Below are 25133 nucleotides of genomic sequence, written 5' to 3' on the forward strand. Positions count from 1 at the left end.
CTGTCATTTACATTACCAATTATTCTGCATAATAATACACGTGGCCGACTAAGCGGCGGGAGTCCTCAATTGTAAGAATTACGGGGCGCGAATTTCAGCAAATAGTTACAAACAGATCTAAATAACAGTTATAATTTTAAACAATTGACAAAACAGGGATTAGGTTATTCAGCTTTAATCATAAACTTGGTAACGAGATTTTAACAAATAATTTCATAATAAATTAATATACTTCATTCACTAAGTACGTCAGCAATAATACTAAAACTTTTAGCTAAAAGCGTTCGTAAGTCTGCGTTCTGCATACGTTTTCTAATACAAATCAGGCTGGCTAAGAGTCACTCTTTCTTCATTCTTGGCGTGTTTCTTCAGCATCTGCATGATTTCGTTGTCGAATTCTTCAGGCGTAGGTTTCTTTTCGACGATCCAGTAAAATATATCCCAGTCGTTACTCGGGGAGTTAATGAGACGGTCGTACATCATAGTCTGCTGTTCCGTGAACCCATCCAGATATTTCTTCGCGAATGTGCTCAGAAGTAGATCGTTCTCCAACATTCCGCGTTTACGCGATTGGTAGTGCAGCCTGGAAGAAATTTGATTTGGTAAATAGATTGCCACATTTGTTGTATTATGCTAAAATCTATTGTATGTCAATAGTCAGTGGCAAATGCGGATCGCGGGGGGAGCTTCCACGGTAAAATGACAATGGCAGTTACATTCCCACCTTTTCTGGCCTTCCGATACTTCTGCTACTCTTGAAGGAATAATAATGTAAAAATCATTCAAAATAACTTGTGTTGTTGAATTTTTAGTTTTAGCAAATCATATAACTAAATAAACATCACAGGCCACTTGACACCAATTGACCTAGTCTCAAAGCAAGCAAAGCTTGTCTTATGGGTACCTACTAGGCAACGGATAAACATACATAAATACATATTATAAATACCCAAGAATTGACTTCATACAAATATCTGCCCCAACCAGAGACGAAACCTAAGTCACCCCAAGCACAATAGTCAGGTTCTCGAACCTCTGGCCTCTGGGCTATCCGGCCGTTAAATCGTATAAAATCGTAATCGGATCGTATGGTGATCAATAGGAGGTCGCAAATCAAATTAAAAACATGCATTTAGGCCAGCTGTTAAATAATATGACAAAATAATATGATAAATGTAATGATAGATGAATGTGTGCATTCAATAAATAAATAATAAATATGTTAGTGAACATCAGTATTAATTTATTTTGTATGTAACTAGGTTATTGAGTTTGAAACAAACTGTTAAACAAATTAGGACAGCAAGAAAAAGCACATAGGTAATTTTAAAACACGTTATATTAGTTTATCTTTTGATTTATATCATAAATAGGAGCTCAATCAAAGTAATTTGACTGATAGATAAGTCTTATCATAAAATATTTAGCAGATTATTAAAAAACTGTGTTATTTTGTAATTTGTAAATAAAAGTTGAATGACTTACTAACTTGATTTATTTTAAGCTCGATGGGGCTATTACGGTCATATTTATTATAATTATTCATTATTTAGACAATATTCCAAAACAAATGATTAAACTAATGAAATAATACGAAACGCATTTCCTACTGAAAGTTCTAGATGAAATGTTACAAACAAGTCATATGAATCTTTATCGAGAAATCTGAAGGCAAATGTTTTTGTAATGAATTTGCACAGAATCCAAGGTAACTGATAACATGTTATTACTTTCAAACACTTGCTTCCGCTCAGGGCTTTCCCTTCATAAGTGATATAGAACTCCATATTCCATAGGAATTTCGAAATATTAAACTGGTTAACTCAGTATTATTATTATATTTATTTAAACAAGCCCACTCTTTTATCAAAGGGCCGGCAACGCGTAAACCCTGGAATCAAGTCTCCCCATGTAATGAGGGCTATCGCGAATGAATTCGCCGCTAGAGGCGCTAGTGTAGCGTGAAGTCTCCGAAATGTCAAACCTCATAGTTTTTGAGTGAGCTACGCGGGTTTATTTATAATTAGAATAATTTTGTGAATATTTTGCAATATCTGAAATTAATTATGGCAAATATGCGTTCCGGGGCAATGAATGTCTGTGCTTTGAGACAGTTTTGTCTTTCGGAAACGTTTGTCCTCCCTATTTTCCGAACAAAACAGGGACTATGCAACACTGTGGCATGCTCGATATTTATATGGTACCGTTTTAAGGTGTATTAAATATGATTTTAATCTTAACTTTGTTTTCACGCCCGTAATAACAGACTTGCAAAACCATACTTAAAAACCTCACGCAACAGTGCGCCATCTAGTGAGACAAAAAACGATAGCCCTCATTATTCTCTTAAGTATGTAAAACTAAACCATAATAGTAGGTAACCTACTATAAAACTTTGTCACAGCTTGTTTCCTTGTCATGTGTTGTGATGTTATTTTATTATGTTATGAGTTATGACATTTATTGTGAGTGGGTTTTACAAAGAGACAAGATTTAACTGTCTTGATAATGCATAGTAGTGTCAGGGGTTGGACACTCCGCAATTTAGGTACGTTCGGCCGACGCACCTTTTCAACAGGTGAACGGCAGTGGGTTGCCGCTAGGCTCGCTCGCACGCTGGACGCGTCGCACGTGATTTGTGTAGGTACCTAGTTACTTATTTTACTTTGCACCAATGACTTCGAAACGACATAATCTGTTTAAGGTTTATTGTATTGTTTACGGATGTATTAATTAAAGAAGGTACAGGAATCTTTTTCAGAATTCCGAAAGATATTGAAAGGTAAGAAGCCATTTTCTTGTATTTAATTTGAACCATCATATACTCGTAGTTACTCTGTAAGTGTAGTAGGTGCATAATGAGAACAAGATTGTTAGGTATTATAAACATTTTAGGGCGTCTAAATGAATATAGTTTTGTGAAATACAATAAATTAACAATTGTCTAAATAACTAAGTTTGCTCAAATGTACACACAAATATTCTGTTACAACAGCGTGCAACGGCAAGCGGCGGCCGGTCGTTCTCTTTACTTCTCTAATTTCCTAAGTCCCTGCCATGTAATAGTGATAAAATTCTTTAATTGGTTGATCAGAAATAATATTAAGAGATGGTTTCGCCAATACGGACATCAGCTTCTAGTAGGCAAAAGTAGTAAGTAGATAAGTAGATTATCATTGTCGTGCTTTGTTGTCATGAACATAGGTTAAAGTATATTTACTTATTTATTATAGGTAGTTTATTGAATTCATATTAATACCCACTGTTATCTTTATTCATCGGCGAGTGGGAACCCTGTGCTCTTGATGCCAAACCGGTTTCGAGTCAACGGGCCCAACACAATTTGAACGCTCGGCTCGTGTAACATGATACGTTTCAATTTCGCGTGCAAGTCGTAAGAGTATGGAACAACTTATACCTAAACTTGACTTTTGTTCGAGAGAGTCACTTCTGTACGGTAGTACTATTAGTTATTCTGTGGTAGTGTTCAGTTTTTAGAGTTTTATGTTCATGGTGTATTTAAATTTTGAAATTTGCCGTTTTGTTGGCTTCACAAAATTAATATATACATATATAACAGTATTAGACTAGACACGGAATGTAATCCTCTGCTTGAGAGTCCATGAGTCAAACCAACCTACTATATGTTATGCCAATACAATTTATTCATCAAAATTCTTGAATAAACACCCACTGGATCGAATCAATAACACATAATTTGTGTCTTTTAACTAGATGTCTAATCACTTTTTTCACCCAAATTCACTTGGTTTCAATATTTAATTTTCATTTGAAAAATCTGCGTCAAAATCTGACGTTATTTCTTCAATGAAACTTGTGTATAATCTGAAGTACCATAGACTAGCGTAGAGACGCTGGAAGATTTTACATTTTAAAAATCGATAAATAATCCATTGAATAAGTGATTATTATTTATAAACCTTAAATGTAAAAAATTATTACTTCTTTTATAATTGAATAAACAGTCTTTGGAATTAAATTCAGTACTGTAAATAATAAAATAGACAAAAATACTTTGGTCTATTAAATTAATAAATTAAATGATTTACTGAACAGATTTTGCAATAGGTTCTAGGTTTTCACATCATTAAATGTCTGTGGTTGGGTTAATAGCATCTTTGTTTACCCTTTCTATAAATTGGATTGACATAAACCATACTAATTAGGTTACTGTGGCTTGTAAAAAATAGTAAGTTTCTGTTATAAATTGCATTTTTAATATAAGCTTTTTTTCTGACTGCACTATTTGTTGACTGTACTTGCATTGTCATTCAACCTACATATATATGCCAAATTTCAGGTCTATCTGACCCCTGGATGTGGGTCAAAATGAACTTGCAAGATTTGACTCAACAAAAGCAAAAACAACACAACAAACAGAGCAAGTAAAATAAAAGCTTGTAATATTTATATAAATAAAAGCATAAAACACAATTCAATTTGTGTAATTGTTGCAATAAATCATTGTTTACCTTGCCTTACGCTGCTCCAGAGGCTGTGGTTTATCTACATTGTAAACAGGTATTTCCATGTAAGTTGTATCCATAGTCTTTGCCGTATCGCTCATTAATGCAATAGATTGCATTTTTTTCACTGCATTCACAACCTGAAACATAAAAGAGACACTCAAATTACTTCAATACATTGAGTAGTGCATTTCAATTTGGTTAGAAGCTCAATCCCTTAGATTTATCTGTAAGGCTCTTTGTTGTATACTCTACACCAATTTACTGCTTTTTGATATTACTACTTACTATTATCACTGTTGAATTGTGTCAAAAAATAAACCTTAACTATTTATCATAGCACAATTTACATTGAAGCCTGGAGTAGTAGAGTGATTAACTGTTACAGCAGACTATCATCATCATCAGGCCTACGCAGACATACGCCGCCTGGGATGGAGTTAAGGAAATACAGGGTTGCCCAGGACCTGAATTACCCTCTCAGCCTCACTGACTGCTTCAGATTATATTAGTAATATATATTATATTGTTAATCATTAGATTTTTTCATGACTTCTGATCCTCAAACTAGATGTCTTTAAAAGGCAAATATACATTTTTATGAGGATGCTCTATGTAATTTATATTATTAAATTATTATTTATTACCTTTATATTCGAGCTTCTATCTCAAAATACAAAGTATGAATCAGAAATAAAAATACAAACAGCTTAGTGACATACATAGCAAACAGTAAAAAGTGAAGCTTTGTAAGACAGCTGCATTACATAAGATAAACCCTCTCTCTTTGCACTTTTTTTATAAAATATTACAAGTAAGTCATTTGGCTCACATAATTGATACAACTGTTTAAATGGAAAGGAATAGGACTTTTTCTTCTCAAATGTTTAATTAATACACAAGACTAGTAAGGAATAGAAACGTCATGACAGCAAAAAATGTGATGCACCTATATGTTTAAAACACTATATTATTTCCTCAGCTCAATCTGTAACAAACTTAATTGCTCAAAATATGGGCATGATAGGTACCATAATCTATTATACTCAAGAAAACACAAAAAAAAACTTATAGAAGAAGTGAAAAAGTTACATCTATTCTTGTAGGAAATACACACATTTCTGTTCTGCTTATTGTCAGTTCTATGATATCGCAGTCCCAGATCAACAGTGGATCAACTCCAAATAATGTATAATTTTAATTTAGACAATTTAATTTCTAGAACCTCTAAATTAAACTGGTGCATTATTTTCAGTTGAACCACGGTTGATCTGGGAGTGCAATATTATTACCAGGGTTAGCCAGGCAGGCAGCGTTAGGGTTAGGTTGATTATGGCCATTGTTCCAGTTGACTGTGGCAAGGCAGAAAAGTACGCAAAAAAGTAATAGTAAGTAGTTATGCAGAAAATTACAATGATAATATTGATTGTAGGTATGCATATGGCAAAAGCATAAATATATATATGTTACTAAGATGACAAAAATATCTATACACCTTTATGCCACTAAGCATATGGCCAATGTACTTATACATATTTTGAGGCTATGGCTGTATAATATATTTTTGCATTTGACTGTACAGTTGGTAGATCATTTAGAGCCTAGCCAGTAAACAGTGGATTTCTGGTCTAACTAAATTACCTACCACTGTATTATTATTATCTTTACTTTTTATTTGATCTGAGGCCGGGCGTGCGTAAATCGCATTTTCTCTCGTAATTCAAGAGTACAGAAGCTCAGATATTCCTAGAAATTTACATGTCATTTTTGCGCAGAAAAGCTATGAGCTGATTCTATTCGCATTTCTTTCAATAGGGAATATTCAGCGGCGCAACAGAGTTCAACGTTTATGTTGCCGTAACACATTGCGCAATCATTATTAATTTTCCAATATACGTACCGGTCGAAATCGGAACATGATGATATTTTTCAGCTAAGAGAAAATTAATCTTTTTTAATACTTATGAAAGAAGAACCAATTTAATTATTTACTATTTTCAGGAATTTGTTATTTTTACATAATTGACATCTGTCAGTCAGGTCAGTCTCACGTCAATCAAAAATCAAAGGGAGGTCGACCGGACGAAAAGTAACCTTGACAATTGAAATATTCAGCTGCGCCATCTATGATTTGTGATGGTGATTTTTAGCAGTTAACACGTGCGTTATGTTTTCTATTTTAAAAGTTTAATGTTATACAAAAAATAGGATAATTTTAAGATTTTGCTGTAAAAATCCATTAAAGCTTGTAATTACAAACTTAACATCAAAAATAAAATATATTTATTAAAATTTTCCAGATATTAAATTATACTAAACTAAGTTAAAATTTAGAAAAAGGAATTAATTACTAAACTATAACCTAGAAAAAATTGGTAAATGGAACCCCCCGCGGCATGGTCCTAAAGATGCTGGCAGCATTTCCTCGCTGTATAGCTATGCCGAAACATTGTGCGAGGAAACTGCCAGCTCTTCTGTCCCTTGTGGTATCAAAAATCGTTTAGACAATTCTTTAAAAGTTGGTGGCATCTGAGGAGGACATGTCTTTCAAGGGAAGAGGATCCTGAATCGGTAAGTTAGAATTTTGATGAATTTTCTTATTGTTAAGTGATATCACCATTTCTTTTTCAGGTTCCCGTTTGCTGTTGACAAGGACTGCTTCTGTACGAATGTCATCATAGTACATCTTCTCGACGAATTTGACATCTCGACTGAATACAACATCGTTTTGGTCAGGTAAATAGACTCTGAATCCTTTGGCATTTTTGGCGTATCCCATAAAGACGCCTTCTACGGCTTTAGGGGAGAATTTGCCTCTTCGTCTTTTGTTCAAGATGAATGCTTTGCTGCCGAAAATGTGTAAATGGTTTCCGGCTGGATTTCGGCCAACCCATTTTTCGTATGGACTACTTCCATTTAAGGCTTTTGCTGGACTTCGGTTTATTAGATAATTGGCTGTGTTTATTGCTTCTGCCCATAAGCATGAGGGTACATTTGCTTCCATCATTAAACATCTAGCCTTGTCTAGCAGTGATCGGTTTTTTCGTTCACTTACGCCGTTTTGCTGTGGAGTGTATGGTGCTGTCAGTCTCCTTTTGATGCCGCATTTTGCCAGCAGGTCATCAAATTCTTTGCTTCTGTACTCGCCACCATTATCCGATTGCAAGTGCTTAATTTTCTTCTTTGTGAACAGCTCCACTCCATTTTTGTATTCTTAAAACTTTTCGATTACTTCACTTTTGTTTTTGATGAAATAGATACAGCAGTACCTGGTGAAGTCATCGATGAAGGATACGTAGTATCTGGATCCAGCAATCGATTCCGTTTCAAACGGTCCACAGACGTCACTGTGTATAATTTCTAAAATTTCAGATGACAATCGATCATGGCTAGCAAATGGTAGGGATGAAAGTTTACCTTTTATACAAGTTTCGCAGGTATCTAGCTTTACTTCATTTAAATCTAGTCCTCTGCTCTAATCAAATCTAGTGCTTCGAAACCATCATTTTGAGATCTTTTTCGTTGATGTGACCCAATTTTCGGTGCCATAACATCGATTCATCTAGTGACTTCGTTGTGAAATTTGCTGATTCTTCCGGTTTGAAATCCAGATAATAAAGCCCGTTTTTATTTCTTGAAGCTTGTAGTACGACGGTATCTTCTTGTATGACCGATGCTTTTTCTTTTTCGAATAATACCTTGTAACCGTTATCAGTTATTTTCCCAACTGATATGAGGTTCGTCGTTATTTCCGGTACGTACAATGCATCGTTCAAGTTGTATTTTTCGTCGTTGGTAGAGATACTAATTTTTCCTCGCCCTTTAATTTGTGTGGTGTGCTTCTTCGACGCGAGACTTAAAGTGTTAACTTCAGGTGTTAATTCTTCGAATTTTTCTTCCTCGCCAGTCATGTGAGAACTGCAGCCACTGTCAAGGCACCACAGGTTGTCATCAATGCTGCCTGCAGATGAGTAACAGACATTGAAATTTTTTTCGTGACTTTTACTTTTCTGTGAGCTAGTGGCTTCTTTCTTTGACCAACATGCCTCTGTAGTGTGGCCCTTTTTATGGCAGTGTTTACAGACGACGACCTTCCTCTTCTGTTTAGCATAAAGTGCTTCGGACCTTGATGAGGTGTCATTCGGTTCTGTTTGATTTCTGGCTTCGTTTTCTTCAACAATTTTTATTTGTAATTCTTCTGGACCAGGCAGCACATCTCGTGACTCAATGGCGATGCGGAAGTTTTCATAGTTTGCTGGTAGGCTGTAGAGCATCATGATACTCAATAGTTCCGGGTGGATTTTAACGTCCATGTCCTCCAGCTTTCCGACGACATCCATAAAATTATTTAAATGGTCGCGGATATCCTCTTCAGAATTCATTTTCTTCAGCACGAGTTGTTTCAACAGTGTAGCTTTTCTCGCCGGACCAGTGCTTTGATGTATGGATTTGAGTTTTTCCCATATCTCTTTTGATGTTTTACATCCTTTTATTTGTTTTAGTTCCGTCGGCGAGATGAGCAGAATAAGTTCCGATCTGGCTTGTATGTCCATTTTTTCGAACTTACATTTTTCTTCGGCGCTCGGTGTTGGCGATAATTTCTTTTCGCCGCTAACGTAATCCCATAGTTCGGTTTTAATTAGTACGGCCTGGGCTTGTAAACACCAGGTGTCGTAATTATTTCTATTTAACGTTTCTATAGAGCGTTATGTCGAAGACGCCATTTTTACGTTACTTTATTTCTTTTTGCATTTATGCAGGCAACCACGCTCTGCTACCAATTGTTGGGCGTGGGATATAAATATATCATTTGCAACAATGCCTTTTATTTAAAACATAACATAAATTGTAATAACGTATTTCCTTTTATGTAAATTCGTGACAAGACAAGCTTGACAGAAGAACGTCATAGAGCTGTTACAACCATAGAGGTTGCGCCGTACCAACAACTGCAACGTTAACGTTAGTTCTCAGTAGTCTGTAGGTTACTGTCTCAAGCGGATTTTTATTTGTGGAAAAAACAAAGGAGCATAGTTCACACAGCCTTTTCGAACGACACACAACTATTTATTTATACAACCCTAAGCGATGCAGCCTTTTACTGCAGATACAAAGCGCTAATAAAAAAAAATCATCAAATCCTACCATCCTATGATTGGTCTACGCTGCATTCAGATAGCTTTGGCGAAAAGTGATATGTCAATCATCTGATAAAAACTAACAGCTAAAACGGTCTCTCAAATAATGTAACCGTTGTCATGACAACAGGTAATGTCAAAACAATAAACTTCAAGTTTGGTTCAAGTTATGAGTTATTGATTTGATTGGGTTTCTCTTGAGATTTTAAGTACTAATAACGTTATGTAAAATAAAATATACTTTCGTGATGACATTGAGATGGTATGAACTTTAAGTAAATTGTGTGGGATAATGGCTCACATAAGGCAACTTATCACTCATACAATAGGTAAGCGTGTGTTAGTGAATTTAGTTGGAAACTAACTAACTTCTATAAAATGGGTTCCACTTTAAATGGCTTAACTTGGCTTAATAATAATCAATCGATAGACCTTTGTAACGGCATAAGTTTAGTGACTCAATTCTATTTGTTTAGTGATGCTAATAAAGCTATTTTTTCTTGTTTTAGAGAATAAGTACAATAAACGTGATCTTCAGTTAGATCAAAAGTCAGAAGAAGAATTGTTTAACTTTGTACATAATCCTCAAGTACTGTTGCTCCAAGGCAGTATTGTGAACGGAGATTTTATTACTCTTCAGACAAAAGTAAGTACTTACCTACTTATCTAAACAACTAGAAATGATCGGCGACTTGGCATTGAGGTAGCATTTGACGTTTCTGAAAGACTAGTGATGTGATAATTTTTTTCTGTATGAGTCGAACAAAAGAAACCAATTAGAAAAAGTATTTTCAATCATTGAATATGTGACATTTCTTGTTGTAATTTTTTTTAGAAGTTATAATATTTGAGAAAATACACTTGGTGTAAGAAAATAATCTTTCGACTTCAACTGATGTAATGGGTATAAAAGCATTCTTCTGTAATGTTGCAGTATATTTTTGCTGATATCTCTTTAATTTAAATTTCTTTATTTTGTGTAATAAGACATTCATATTTTTATTGTAAGAGACCATATCTTGGATTTTTGATATTAGTTTTTTACCTTTTGATAACACTACCTTTTCGTCTCAGTCTCAGTAATGAAAGTAACTTTTCAATATTAAAAACAATCTCTAAAGACTTGTAGTTTTAGTTTGTCTCGTCACTAGTGCTACCAAATTGGTATGAGGCGCTGATGTATACATTGATGATGTACTGTATCTTATATATTTATTGTAAATTATACCTACTCTAAGGTTAAATTCACTTAGGACTAATAAAACTAGCTCTACAATGACTTAATAGGTAATTATTATTTGTATACCTTGATTGTACTTACATAATTGTTATGCAGTACATTATTTAATTACAGGTTGAAGATGATAAAAATAAATCAGTTATATTTTATAAAACTGCTGCAAAAGATCTTATTGAAGAAGATGCTGTGAACAATTTAAATATAATTACCCTGACAAGTAGTGCTGCAGAATCATTGTATTTAATTTTAAAACAAATCTACTCTCCTCTTTTATCTATTGTAAGTATTAATATCAATAAGTCTTAAAATAATTGAAACTGAACACTGATAACAACCCTCTCATTCTGAGAGGAGGCCTGTGCCCAGCAGTGGGACGTATATAGGCTGGGATGACTGATAACAAAACAGTTTTATTTTTTCAGACTAATGATGTGTATTCAAGTAAACTTCAGAAGAATATTACTGACCTACAAGCAGTTTTAAGAATTCTTGCTTATGGGAAAAAAGATCAGGAAATTAGTGGTAATTTTTTTAAACTAACTATAAAGAAAGATATATACAAACAGGTATTACAGGTAGTGTAATATGATAATACAAGACCTTAGTGCCTTACTAAGAATATAGATAATGATATAACATTGGTAAAGTCAAATAAAAGCTTGTAATAACATACTTAACCTTTTCAACGCCAACGACTCGTATGTATGCACCGCAGGTTCCACTCCAACAACCTATATATACGTCCATGACTTCAATGAAAAATAAACTTTTGTTCAATTGTGTTATGGTTCAATTTTAGGCATTGCAATATAGAAGCCTGGCGTATGGGTGATGTCTTTTGTATTTGACATGGCGGCGATAAGGTTAATCAACTTAGAAAAATTGGAAAACCCCTAGACATTGTCATGTCAAAATTCAGTATTTCAAATATTGGTGAACTGATTCTAATAAAACATATTTAAGAACTGCCACAAGAAAACTCGCTTTCACGTAAAAACCCACATAAATAGGTCCATCCATTTGAGAGGTACAGTCAACTACAAATACTTTATTGGCTTAATATTAAGGTTGTGTATTCTTGTCTTTGTAACTTTGGCCATATAGATATTTTGGTGGTTGACTGTACAATGCCACAGACAGACAGACAGACTGGCTGACTGACAAACATTGGCGTCTAATTTATAAGACACCCTTTTTTACGTCAGATGTTAAAAAATAAAATTATCAAGCTTTTGCTACAACTATTATGATTAAAAATGTTCTAAGTTGCTTAGGATTTTACCCTTTTCAAACTTTTATCATGCCATCTAAACATCTTGTATACTTTATAATTTATATGTATACATATTTCATAAGATGTAAAGTTCTTATACCTATATTTTTTGTTTGCAGTCATACAGTCTGTGGAAGATGAAGTGGACTATTGGAAAACTTTGGCACAGAATAAAGATGCAAATAAAAAGGAGAGAGAATCTGCCTCTTCTTTTTGTGAATTGTTTGAGGACATAAGTGAAGAAATTCAGTAAGCAAATATGTTGTTATAATTGACCCCAATTGACCTAATTCCAGATAAAGTCTGGGTTGGATGATAGACTCTAACTTAGGTATCCACTTTTGTGTACTAATTGCGTAGATTAGAAAAGTGGATACCTACTCCTGTTGGGCACCAACTACTATGATGTATAAATTATAGTTTTGGAAAATAAGATATGTGGTTGGAGTTGACAGGTGGTAGCTAGGGAATCAGGGATTGTACAGGAATTATTGTTCTTGTCCCGTGTCCAGGAATTACACTGTGGCGACTGTATTTCCGCTTCCGTTTTGATAATTTATTACGCGCATGTGTGGATATTGACGTTGGCTTTTACCAACTTTCTTCTTGCGGACATGTTGTTCTAGATAGAAAATCTATTTTAGTTAATTGTGTTTTCCCATCGTTTTGTATATATTATTAATTTCTTCTGTACTTTTGTTGGTGTAAATATATATAATGTATGGTGATTAGTGTGAATTTGACTATTTCATTTTGAACACATATTCCCCATAACACTTTATAGTCCCAGTGTTTGAATACCTATTACCAGTTTTTTTTTTCATTATGTTACCGGTATGCTAAATGCGTACAGTTCGCCGTCTGTGTCTGTCTCGGCTCTCACTGCAGGCTCGGATCAATTTTGATGAGTCGTAGATCAAAAATATTGTCTGTTCTGCAAAGTCTTGATAGGGTTATATGGCAAATTCTTGTGCTCTAAAAAGTGTCGAACGGCGTGACGTCATGCGGAAATTTAACCCGCTATATCTTCATATTTTTAACCCCCGACGCAAAAAGAGGGGTGTTATAAGTTTGACCGCTATGTGTGTCTGTCTGTGGCACCGTAGCTCTTAAACGGGTGGACCGATAAGATTGCAGTTTTTTTTTTATTTGAAATCAGGTCGCTAGCGATGGTTCTTAGACATGTTTTATCAAAATCGATTCAGCCGTTTTTGAGATATTGAACTTTGAAGTGACAAAGTCGGGGGTTTTCCAACTTTTAGTTGGTTAGGTTATCTTGTTTGATTGACAAAAGAATAAATATGAGTCAATATTTTCGAATAACTAGACTTTTACTAGAATATTTTAGGCCACTAGGTTAATTATTCACAGATCAATGCCATCTCTTCCAATGCTAGAGACGAGGGAAGCTGTGGAGAATGTTGGAGGAGCCCTTGATGACGTATGGAGGATAACGGTGAAACCTTACCCTCAAGATAGGATGATTCATATTATTGATGTCATTGGTAGGTTTTTATGGAAATATTAGAATTACCTAATACTGACATAATTTTGTTTAAAAGAACCGATGTTTGTAGCTAGTTACTTAAAGTTCTAATGTATCTTTTCAGGTCATACAATTTGTACAACGATTGAGAAAAAATTCAGTAATGTGCAATTATGGACAGTATCAGTTGAACCCAAAGACAATGAAATTTTGATACTTTTGTCTGAAAGTCTCCAAGTGATGGAGACTTGGACTAGCGCTTGCAAGTCCTTGACTGAAACTTACTGGCCTAACTATGCGCTTCATCCCTGGAGTGGCAAGCCTTATGTTCCAATAATCTGTTTAAATTTTCAAGATAGGTTGAAGCAGGTAAAAATATTCAGTTATATAATTATTTTAGTATATTTTCGGAACACAACATTCTTAATAAAATTTTTAGAACATTTCATGATCAGTAAAGTAAAGAATAATATTCTGTTTTAACCTGTTGTGTATTTTGTAAGAAATTTAGTTTCTTTCATATCATGGGGGATAGTGCAAATTTGCTTATATTATAATATATATATCATACGGAAATACTACGTGTTATTTTACAGGGATGATTTTAACTTGGACTATGAATCATAGTTGTTTTAGTAAAAATTGGAAATTGGATCAACTTATCCGATGGGTACGCGGAATTGTTCCAATGCTAGTTGCGCGGATGTACACTATGTCTAACGATATCTAACTTTTATATAATCTTTCTTACATGCATTAAATAACCTGTAAAATGTGTTCTGTTTTCAGATACATGAAATAAGGTCGACTTACAGCCAATTAGTCAAATTGCTTACAATTAGCGAGCGCAAAGAACTAAAAACTGATAAAATGTTTGAACCCTTTCAGAGTAAGTATCTGTAGTATATACTTACTCCTCTCATCCACTCAAAGGTTGACTGGTAGAGATCCCTTAAATGGATAAGTTCGCCTTTGTACATATATTTCATTGTTTGTCATCTGTGTTTGTTTACTTATTTTGTACAATAAAGAGTTTACATACATACATTTTGTTATATCTTTTCTTTATTGTGGACGCACACACTATTTTTGGTATTTTGACTTCGGAACCCTAACAATCAAAGCAAAGTGACGTCATATGTTAAGATATAGTTTTTAATGCTCTCAGATATAAATGTCTGGATTTGTAACGGACCGTCGCAGGCGTGGGATGCTGCAATCGCGAGATTTTCAATGAACTTACGCCCTGCTGAAACGAATATTTCAGAAAAACTAAGGCCAAGATTACATAATATATCTACTAAACAGGTATACAATATACATATTCATACTAATTTATTTCGTCAGCATAGGTATAATTAAGTGACAAACAAAAACAAGAGAGCAAACTATGATGTGCCTATCGGCTTACGAAATCATTTTGGAGAGAACTGACATTAGATGACATAAGATAGGATATGTTAATTGTTAATTAAAATAATCAAATTAATAACAGAGCGTCATAATGAAAACATCACATGATCTTTGAAAATTAATCCGAAATACTTCAGCAGAATACCCTCCCACCCAATAGGTGGACTGACGACATCGCGAGAGTTGCGGGCGGCTGATGGATGCAAGTGGCGGGTTGTCGTTCATTGTGGCGTTCTAAAGGGGGAGGCATTTGTCCAACAGCGGACGTATTCCGACGGCTGATGATGATTATAAGTTCAACAGATAGTTTGACTGAACATACCTGTAAAAGTTATTTATTCAATTTTAGATAAATTTAATTAAGGGTAAGTAGACACGCCCTGGAAATGCATGGAAGAGGCATATGTGGACATACATATGATGAGAAGAAGAAGATGACGACACGCTTTGATTCGGTACACTTTAACCTTCAGCCAATGTATGCGAACGCCTTCCAGCAACAATAAAAAATCTGGAAAACATATACTACAAGTCCGTCAAGCTAACTCGACTATGCGATGAAATATTACAGATTCATTAAAGAAACCTTGTATAATAAAAATATTGAATCAACACCTTATAGAAACAAAAAACGGCCATGAGCGTGTCGGGCACGCCCGAAACAGGGTTCCGTAGCCATTACGAAAAAAATTAAGTAATATTTTTCTAAGGATTTCGTATTTTGTACAGATTATTGCAAGTTTAGGTATGTTTTATACCTTAGGCTGCTATTTATTCTTAAACTACTAATATTTTTCCTTGTAAGTTTGATATACTTACTACCATCCAGAATTTTTTACAATTTTTCCACCCACTGGTTCAGATTTTAGACGGGCGGGACGCTCGATTTTAATGAAAATTTGCACTTTAAACATGAATATTTTGCAACCCCCCCATAATGAAGAGACCTATCCAACGATAACCCACACTATAAGATTGGATGAGAAAATAAAAATCACTCCTACTTTACGTCTATGGGAGGTACTCTTAAAAAATTATTTTGAATTTTTTTATTGTTACCATTTTGTCGGCATAGTTTACATATATATTCGCGCAAAATTACAGCTTTCTAGCATTGATAGTCCCTGAGAAAAGCCGCGGACGGACAGACAGACAGACAGACGGAACCCTAAAAACCAGGAAGAATGTTGAAGTGCATAAATCAACAAGTATTTATATTGCTGCAACGATAACATTTTAGTGTTTGTAGATGATAAGATGACATATTGTTTTAGCGTACCTATAGTAAAGCCTAGTTGGTTATTCAGTATCCAGAACTCCAGGTTACCTGCCGCACTTATAAACACCAATATGATTATCGTCATTAGTGAATGGGTGTTTCTTATAGCAGGCTACCTAAGTCTTGTGCGTCTATCTGATAGATTGACTATCACGTCAGACTCCGTCAAGTCATCGAGAGAAAAACTAGCTAAGAACATTTTCCCTATAGTTTCCAAATTTAAAAGTTTTTTTTTACAGATGTTATATGAATTCATGCGCTACAAGTCTCTGATAGACCGGCCGCTAGTTAAAATAGCACTGAACAGTGAACTGGAGATATTTATATCCTCGCTGATATCCATGCTGAAAACAATACAAGCTCAATTGGATTCTGATGAAGTGGACGTCAAGATGTATCAGCCGCCAGAAATGTCCCCCGTTGTGCAACAAGTGCAATGGGCTAAGCAAATGGAAGCTAAAGTATGTTATGGTCCGAACATTGTTGTCATTCATGTGTAGGTCAGTCGTCTGTCACATAGGTTTTACAGCAAAATTGTTGGAGTTAGATTCTTTCATAATCATAGTACAACCATATTGCTAACCTAAAGTCGAACTAATTGTCAAAAAAAGTTTCTAAGATGAGTTCCCGAACAGGAAAATGGAGCGCGAAAATAGAATTTAAGCTATCTACCCAAAGCTTGGATCATCGTTATTTAGAACTCGTTAAGTGGATAAAAACTATATTTATTTTTAAAAAATATTAAAAACATTGGCAAATTACTAGCAAGGGCTTATTATCTTCATGATATAATTAATGAAATATGTTGTATATTATATATAGTTCAATAATATGTGTAAGTTCTTACTCTTTCAGAAGATTAAGGCATTTACAACAATACGAATAATTTCCCTTTTTGTATTTCAGGTAAAGGACATACAGACGTGCGCTGAGAAGTATTTAAAAGAGTTTGAAAGCAGTGCTGAATTACAAAAACTGGCTATCCAAGTGTTGAAAGATCTTAAAACTATGTACACACAGTTGCATGAAGAGTGGTCTAGAGATTTGCAGGTAGAGTTATGCACGTTAAGATTCGTTTTACACCACACAATATCGGGCTATAATGACGTGTTACCAGTTTCGTTCTACCAGGTTCGATTCCTGGCTTAACTTTGCTTTTTTTATTTTTTCAACGTATTATAGTAAGCATTATTAAGTAAAATAACTCTTTGTGGGGATAAAATGTTTTCCTATTGTTTGTTTATAACAACTTAATAAATAATAACCTTCCGAAAACTGACTTAAAATTTCAGGCACAAGTCAAAAGTGGCACGCTCCAGCTATCTCTAGACAAGCCTGTAGTGGAATTTTCAGCGAGCAGCAAGATGATGGTGGTGAACTTCAACTCTCGCCTTGTGTGGGTGGAGCTGGAGGCGCGAGCGCTGGCGGCGCTCGGGTTGCCGACGCCGGCCGCGGCTGCCCACATCGACACGCTGGCCGCGGCGCTGGGGGACGCCCGCGCGCTGCAACAGGTGATGATGATGATGATGGCGGCTTACTACACAATACAGAAAAAAACGGCCAAGAGCGTGTCGGACACGCCCAAAATAGGGTTCCGTAGCCAATACGAAAAAATTAAGTAATATTTTTCTAAGGATCTTCGTATATTTATTTACCAAGTCTATGAAATTTAAACTAGGAAAAGTATTAGCTTAGAAAATTATGGAAGAATTGGACTAGTAGTGTATAACAAAAACATTTTACGTTATTTTAATTTTCCACAACGTATTATGTTTTTAAACGGTTTTATTTAGCTTCATCACTACGTATATTTGTTACCTACAAATTAGACGGAGAAGTATTTGCGGCGCTCGAGATGTGCGGAAAATTTGTTGAATTTAAGAGTTAAATAATTCACATTATGATAAATAACTTAATTAGATACGTTTTTATTATATATTAGATTTTTAAATACCGTACACCGAACAATACTGTTTATATCGTCGTGACATATTAGGTACGTAAAAAATGCGCGTGAGTCCGTACGTAACCGCGGAGTACCCGACTGATTTGCCGAGGTATGCTAGAATTCGTGGCCGTAGTAAATTCGCGGACGGCAGACATGGCGTTATACTGTTACTTTTCTCTGTACTGTGCTTACTGCAACTCGCGTCTGTTGGGGTGGAGCTAGAACGCGCTCGGCGGCGTTCGGGGCATTAATTACCTAGGGCGTGTATTCGGTAGGCAGCGCTAGTACTGTTTCAATAATCTATGAATCTTCTTGTGATTTCATTTAGTTATGCAAACATTATAAACCTGACAGAAATGGTAACATAACATGCTAAACGGTCACGATACTAGTTTTAGTAAACCACAAAACCGTCATTATGTTTAAAAACATTAGTAGATTTTGTTAAAGCTTTATTTATTATTGCACCGAGTGCCGATTTGGAGAAGCGTGAGCGATGGTTTTAAAAAGTACGAGGGCAATATAAATTACATTAATGATCATAATCTTTTTTTCAACAATATATTAGTTATGAATCAATTAACCGAAAGAAATGCTGATCGTGATTCCATTTTTGTAAGTTTAAATTCGCACTAGTTAATTTGTTAATGCTAAGGTTTTTTTTTAATCGTTGCCGAGGTTTGCAGAATTCGTGGCGCGTAGGTATAATTCGCTTTCCGGCTATTTTACGAAGACGCCAGGTTGGCGAACCAAACACACAAAGTTTTTTTTTTAATTCGGCTGCTTACTATTTTTGATAGGACTGGTAGCAACAATTTTTTGTACGCAATCTGTCAAATTTCATAAGACTGTCAGGTTGACCAACCTAACACTAGACTTTTTTACACTATGCAGGCTAATTTTATAGAAAAATACTCTTGTGTTACCTCTTTGGTGGTGCAATTAAAAAAAATCTAAAACAATGCAATAAAGGATTTTCATACATTTTTTCTGCTCTAGAGCAGAAAAGTCTCGCTTTGTGCTGGGTATTTAGTGCGGTTATGATGAAATTAAAGCATAATTGGAAGAAAAATCCTTTAATTACATCCCTTTAACTACAGGTCGCATCATTCCACAACACCCTCGGCGAGCGCATGATCCCGTCGACTCGCCCGATGATGCTGCAAGCTGCGTTGGACTTGTCCACGCTGGTGCAGGACCAGCGGGCTGTGTACTGGAACGACGCGGAACAACTACAGAACTATACCGACAAGTTGAAGAAAATTGTGCTCAAGTTGGAATCACAGGTCATTAGTTATTAGCGAGGTTAATCGAATGTTTCCCCTGTATCATTTTCTTAAATCGCATCTTTATATAATGAAAACATTAAATATATGTATTAAAATGAATATATCACGGAACATTTGACACCAATATTGACCTAAAGTAAAATTCAATAGAATCTGTCAATTTTCTACATATTTAAGACACCCTATCGTGGGCACACTTGATTATATATGTCCCTGTTGTTGCAATTATCATCTAAAAGGAATCAAAAAAGAATAATAGTCACATCACAAAGCCTTAGGCAGCCTGGTGTTTATATTAGTAGGCTGGAAGTGTCTACAGGATTGTCAGATTCTATTGAATTGGAGTTTAGTGCAAAGTGGACAAAGCTTGTGTTATGGATACTGGATTAACGTACTGACAAACATATAAACAGATAAGTATCTTTAACATTATAAATGCGAAAGTAACTCTTGCTGCTTTTCTGTCGGTTTGTCTGTTATTACGATCCAGTTATTTGTCCCACGAATCACGTAGCGTAGGTACGTGTACTGGGTTTGGGTTTTATCCATGATATACTGCAACCAATAATCACCGAGTATAGGTTCGAATTGAATCTAATACTGGATTCATAGAAACAGTACTGCCCGTTATTTGAATGTTTTTGGTCTTTATTTGTATCTCGACGATACATCGATATAGTTTTTTATACTTATTTTCTTTGACTACAGTGTAATTATACTTTCAGAATACTTATCTGACCAGCCAGCACATCGCTATTCGAAACATTGTTGAAATCCTAATGGATACGGAACTTTTAGCAAAACAGGCCGAGTGGAAGAAACATGTCAAGAATATTAGGGATATTATTGAGACGGTATGATGTACTACAAACTTTTATTTAATTGCCGTGTGTAATAGGTTAGATGGTTTTTTACAAAAAAAAATATATGGGATTATTGTATTTCAAAACAATTAATGTATTTCATCTTCTATGATTCTTGACTGCGTGGCGAAGTTTCATCATCATCCAATTTTCCTCTTTGTTGATAGTACATACTCGTATATTTCAAATTGTGTATTATTTAAGGTGGAAGCAAACGGCTATAAGAATACAGAACTGTGGAGGTCTCACTGGGACTGGCAGCTGTACAAAGCGCTCGAGTGTCAATACATAAAAACCCTCCTGTCTCTACATAAGCACTTTCCACTTGTCAAAATCGATTTGGTCCTACGGTAAGGTTCATTTTTATAAAATTATTATTTTATGTGATTGAACGAGTAATTCTTGTATATTTATTTATTTATTTCCTGGATCTCATTACCGGCTCTAATGATTAAGACGAAATTTGCTATGTTTTTGGGGGCGAACAATCGATCTAGCTTTATGTTTTTTAGTATAAATTTCACGAGTAATAAGATCAGTAACTTCGATAGCTCTATCATCAGCGTGGTGGTTTAGCGGTATAGTGGTAAATTTCCAAACTGGAGGTCTAAATTTCAAATCTATGTCGACGTGATTTAGTTTTTTATTTTTATTTATATATTTATTTAGTTTACATTTTACTTTTAAAATTTATTAAAAAAAACCTGGGGAATCAAAACCTATTCTCTATTGCTCTTGAAAATCTCAGGGCGTTTAATTTGAGTGCTACATCTCTGTTCTATGAACAACAGTGTCCAAGATAAGGATAGCCTTATAATAGCCGATCGATAGGAGATGGCACTGTAATAGGCAGTAGGTTATTTCGAGTAGATATTTTGTTAAGTGATCGTTATTGTTTATATTCAGTGGTCGGTCGGTACGTATCCAACCGCCTTTAGAGGAAATTCGGGTGCAGCATTACCACCAGCTGCGGCGGCTCGTGGCGCTGCCGGCGCACTTCGTGGGGCTCCGCGCCGCCGCAGACAATATCTTCGCTGCCATAGTGGACAAGTAAGAATGGGGTAGATAGGCATTTTCACTTTAAATGACGCTTTATTTTTTTTATTCAGAATTAGGTAATTTCGGGGTTCTTCTTACTCAGAATCACAAGCACTATAGATTTTGAGGTTGGTTTTTTTTCACAAATTTCCTTAAAAGTTATATTTCTCCATTTTGAAAAGATCCAATCCAAAAAGAATCCAAAAGATCCATCCATGATGATCCATGTAAGCTGCATGAAAAACAGTCACAAAACAAATAAAAACACTTTATTCTTCGTCCAAATCGATAGTGCTTATGATTCTGAGTAAGAAGAACCTAAAGTTACCTAATTCTGAAAAATGCGTCGTTTAAATTGGAAATGTCCAGATGTAGAAAACACTTTTTTGTAACCCTGACAACCGGATTAATATTCAAATTTATAGTTTCTTTAAAACGAATAAATAGTCAATTGAGTATTTATTTGTTTACTAAGGGCTAAAAATAAATCATCTCTTTTGTGCTCTTTACTTCTAACAGTAATTGGAGTGAGAGCGAATTATGCATAGATCGACTACGTATAGTCACCAGCACCAATATCTGACGTAACAAAGCGTGCGCAAATATCTGAGACAAATATATTTCTAGGGCTAGTAGGACGTGTCAGATATTTTTTCACGCTCCGCTGTAGCAGATGATATTAATGCAGGTGACTGTACTAGCTGTCTATATATGTACTCTGTGGTACTAGTAACAAAAATTCGTAGTTTGCCATCACCACCTGTTAATTCGCAGGCATAGTTGGCTCGGCAACAGAGCCGTGAAGCAGCTAGAAGCAGCGCTGGCCGCACTGGAGCGAACCCGCGAGGCGTGGACGCGCCGCGCCTCGCTCGCCTGCGTTCCGGACTTACACACGCTTTGTACCGAACATCTGAAGGAACCTGGCGATTGGGAGGCCAACTTCAAGGCCTGTAAGGCGTACGGCCAGGCTGTGGCTAAAATGTCATTGTAAGTAATTAAGTGTACCATCAGCCAAATGTGTGGTCTATCAATTTTTAAAGAAGTTCCTATTAAATTAATGTATCGCTAAAGTCGAACTTTCAAGTTGACAGACATGTTTATTGGCATTATTGTTTTATGACTTGCAAACGATTATCAACTTTAAGGTGGTAGACCACATATTTGGCTGACAAGGTATCACAAATTTAACCCGAAATATTTCAGCCAGTGGTCGGTTGAGTTTGGAAAAGTTTATACATTTTGTAGCCAAATGCTTGAAGTTGGACGCGTCAAAGACGTGACGTCAACTTGAATTTAAAAAAAAACCGGCAAGTCTTTTCAGGTTGCAAAAATTAAAACATTAGGACTTGCTTAAGTAATGGGCGAACATATACACATCTGCACCGACCAAGTTACTTACTTTAGCGTTTACAATATTGGCAGGATTAGTAGTATGGACAAGTTGCTATCGGTTCTCGTGCAATGAGGTTGTCTAGTCTTTTAAATCAACTGCAGTTAAAAACAGAACAGAGAACAATACAAACAAAGTTTTCTAACACCTTTTCATAATTATAGCGAAGACGAAAGAATAGACTGGATAATAGTGGTAACGGCCACGCTGCGTCACGAATTCGAGGCTCAAGCTCGCAATTTATGGACCTGCCTCATGTCATCCCTTCAAACTAATTGCCGTGAAGACGCGGCCGCCGTTGACACTTTCATAGCCAATGCTATGGTGATGTTGGAAAACAAAGCACTGCCCAAAAACGCTAAGGAGCTCGCTGAGATAAGCGGCAAGCAACAGGCGCTGCAAGAAAAAATGCCTGAGGTAAATAATTTATTGATCAGGCGTTACTTTGCGGAGGTCCATATCAATGAACTAAAATAATTTCCTTGCTCACCCGCGACCTTACGATAGCTAAGCTTATGCAAAAATGCGTGTTCATGCAGTTCCTCCACCTCCACCACTGTAAGAACACACACAAATCACAACACAAACCCATCTATCACCACCACCACACTACACTGACGCGTTTCGAACTCAAACAGAGCTCATTTCAAGTGACACAACCGTACACCATGCTACCAGTTGTTAGACTAACGAACCACAACCACCGTTTTAACTTGTCACTGTAACTCCCCAAGTACCCACATACGTTTTATGAAACAAAACAAAAACTACCCACAAATTATTAATAAAAATTTTTTAACCGTCCTTCAAAACTACCTTGATTTTTATTTATTTACTGTCAAGGCATGTTTATTAACTACCATTGCTGAAATTAGATCCAAGCCGTAGCAAGGGAGATAGATAAAACTAAATTTACCTGCTCATTAATAATAGACCCCATACTGTTGTATCTAATTATCTCCATGCATTCTAAAACATCGAGACGAAACCCCTTGCCACAATAATGTAACACTTCATACGAATCGGAGTCCGATAAAGAAATTAGTTCCAACAAATGTTTGGCAAAATTCGACTTATCAGGATGCTCATTCCTATATGCCGAAACATGCTCTTTAAATCTAGCATTAAAACTGCGTCCTGTCTGACCAACATATACTTTACTGCAGTCATTACAAGTGAGCTTGTATACACCCGATCTAGTTCCTTTATCTACCTTCTCTTTGTGGTTACAAAGTTTAGAGTACAAAGAGTTGTTAGTCTTAAAGCTACCTTAACATTGTTTGATTTTAAATACCACAAATTCTATCAGACAAACGACCAACGTATGAAATGCTACACCTATATTTGTTAGAAGACTGCGATGGTAACACGGGCGTAAAAGCATGCTATTCACTATCCGTGCCTGCCTCTCTGAACCAAACTATTGACCATTGATTTAGTATAACCATTCGACAACGCTATCTGATAAATAGTATTTACTCTAAATCAAAATCTTCCCTAGAAAGAGGTACAGTAACAATCTATGTACATAACAATGAAAAGCTGCTAATTTATGCTGCCACGGTGATTAGACGATGCTGGTATCACGGCATCTGTTACGTGGGTTTTCGGTAAATTTGAACTGGTGTTTATTATTAAATCTAATAATTGTCAAATCCAAAAATGTTTTGCCAAACATTTGTTGGAACTAAATCATTCTTTATCGGACTCCGATTCGTATGAAGTGTTACATTATTGTGGCAAGGGTTTTCGTCTCGATGTTTTAGAATGCATGGAGATAATTAGATACAACAGTATGGGGTCTATTATTAATGAGCAGGTAAATTTAGTTTTCATCTCCCTTGCTACGGCTTGGATCTAATTTCAAGCAATGGTAGTTAATAAAACATGCCTTGACAGTAAATAAATAAAAATCAAGGTTAGTTTGAAGGACGGTTAAAATTTTTTATTAATAATTTGTGGGTAGTTTGGTTTGTTTCATAAAACGTATGTGGTACTTGGGGAGTTACAGTGACAAGTTAAAACGGTGGTGTGGTTCGTTAGTCTAACAACTGGTAGCATGGTTACGGTTGTGTCACTCTGAAAGATGAGCTCTGTTTGAGTTCGAAACGCGTCAGTGTAGTGGTGGTGTGATAGATGGGTTGTGTGATTGTGTGTGTTCTTACAGTGTGGGTGGAGGAACTGCATGAACACGCATATTTGCATAAGCTTAGCTATCGTAAGGTCGCGGGTGAGCAAGGAAATTATTTTAGTTCATTGCCTGAGGTAATGTAGCTACTTAATATCGCC

General features: G+C 35.6%; 3 protein-coding genes across 3 annotated transcripts; 2 read left to right on the forward strand and 1 right to left on the reverse strand.

Annotated features, from left to right (window-relative positions):
- Positions 1-159: 159 nt before the first annotated feature.
- On the reverse strand, positions 160-6547 carry LOC141442588 (succinate dehydrogenase assembly factor 2-B, mitochondrial-like). The gene is made up of 3 exons (XM_074107609.1): positions 6388-6547; positions 4494-4627; positions 160-583 (listed from the first exon to the last, which is right to left on the reverse strand). The coding sequence occupies exons 1-3, from the start codon at positions 6403-6405 to the stop codon at positions 313-315; spliced, it is 423 nt and encodes a 140-aa protein (XP_073963710.1). The 5' UTR covers positions 6406-6547; the 3' UTR covers positions 160-312.
- Positions 6548-9802: 3255 nt separating this feature from the next.
- Positions 9803-15590, forward strand: LOC141442613 (cytoplasmic dynein 2 heavy chain 1-like). Its single transcript, XM_074107634.1, has 10 exons — positions 9803-9954; positions 10135-10271; positions 10980-11144; positions 11288-11387; positions 12258-12387; positions 13510-13643; positions 13749-13993; positions 14414-14513; positions 14793-14932; positions 15387-15590. Exons 1-10 carry the CDS (start codon positions 9918-9920, stop codon positions 15408-15410), a joined length of 1212 nt encoding a protein of 403 aa, XP_073963735.1. The 5' UTR covers positions 9803-9917; the 3' UTR covers positions 15411-15590.
- A 965-nt stretch (positions 15591-16555) lies between these two features.
- LOC141445435 (cytoplasmic dynein 2 heavy chain 1-like) lies at positions 16556-25108 on the forward strand. The gene is made up of 10 exons (XM_074111280.1): positions 16556-16777; positions 17223-17366; positions 17609-17827; positions 19365-19550; positions 20279-20407; positions 20621-20766; positions 21323-21466; positions 22229-22441; positions 23009-23261; positions 25097-25108. Exons 1-10 carry the CDS (start codon positions 16556-16558, stop codon positions 25106-25108), a joined length of 1668 nt encoding a protein of 555 aa, XP_073967381.1.
- Positions 25109-25133: the final 25 nt, after the last annotated feature.

Source organism: Choristoneura fumiferana, chromosome 2, assembly GCF_025370935.1.
Source record: "Choristoneura fumiferana chromosome 2, NRCan_CFum_1, whole genome shotgun sequence".
Lineage (NCBI taxonomy): Eukaryota > Metazoa > Arthropoda > Insecta > Lepidoptera > Tortricidae > Choristoneura > Choristoneura fumiferana.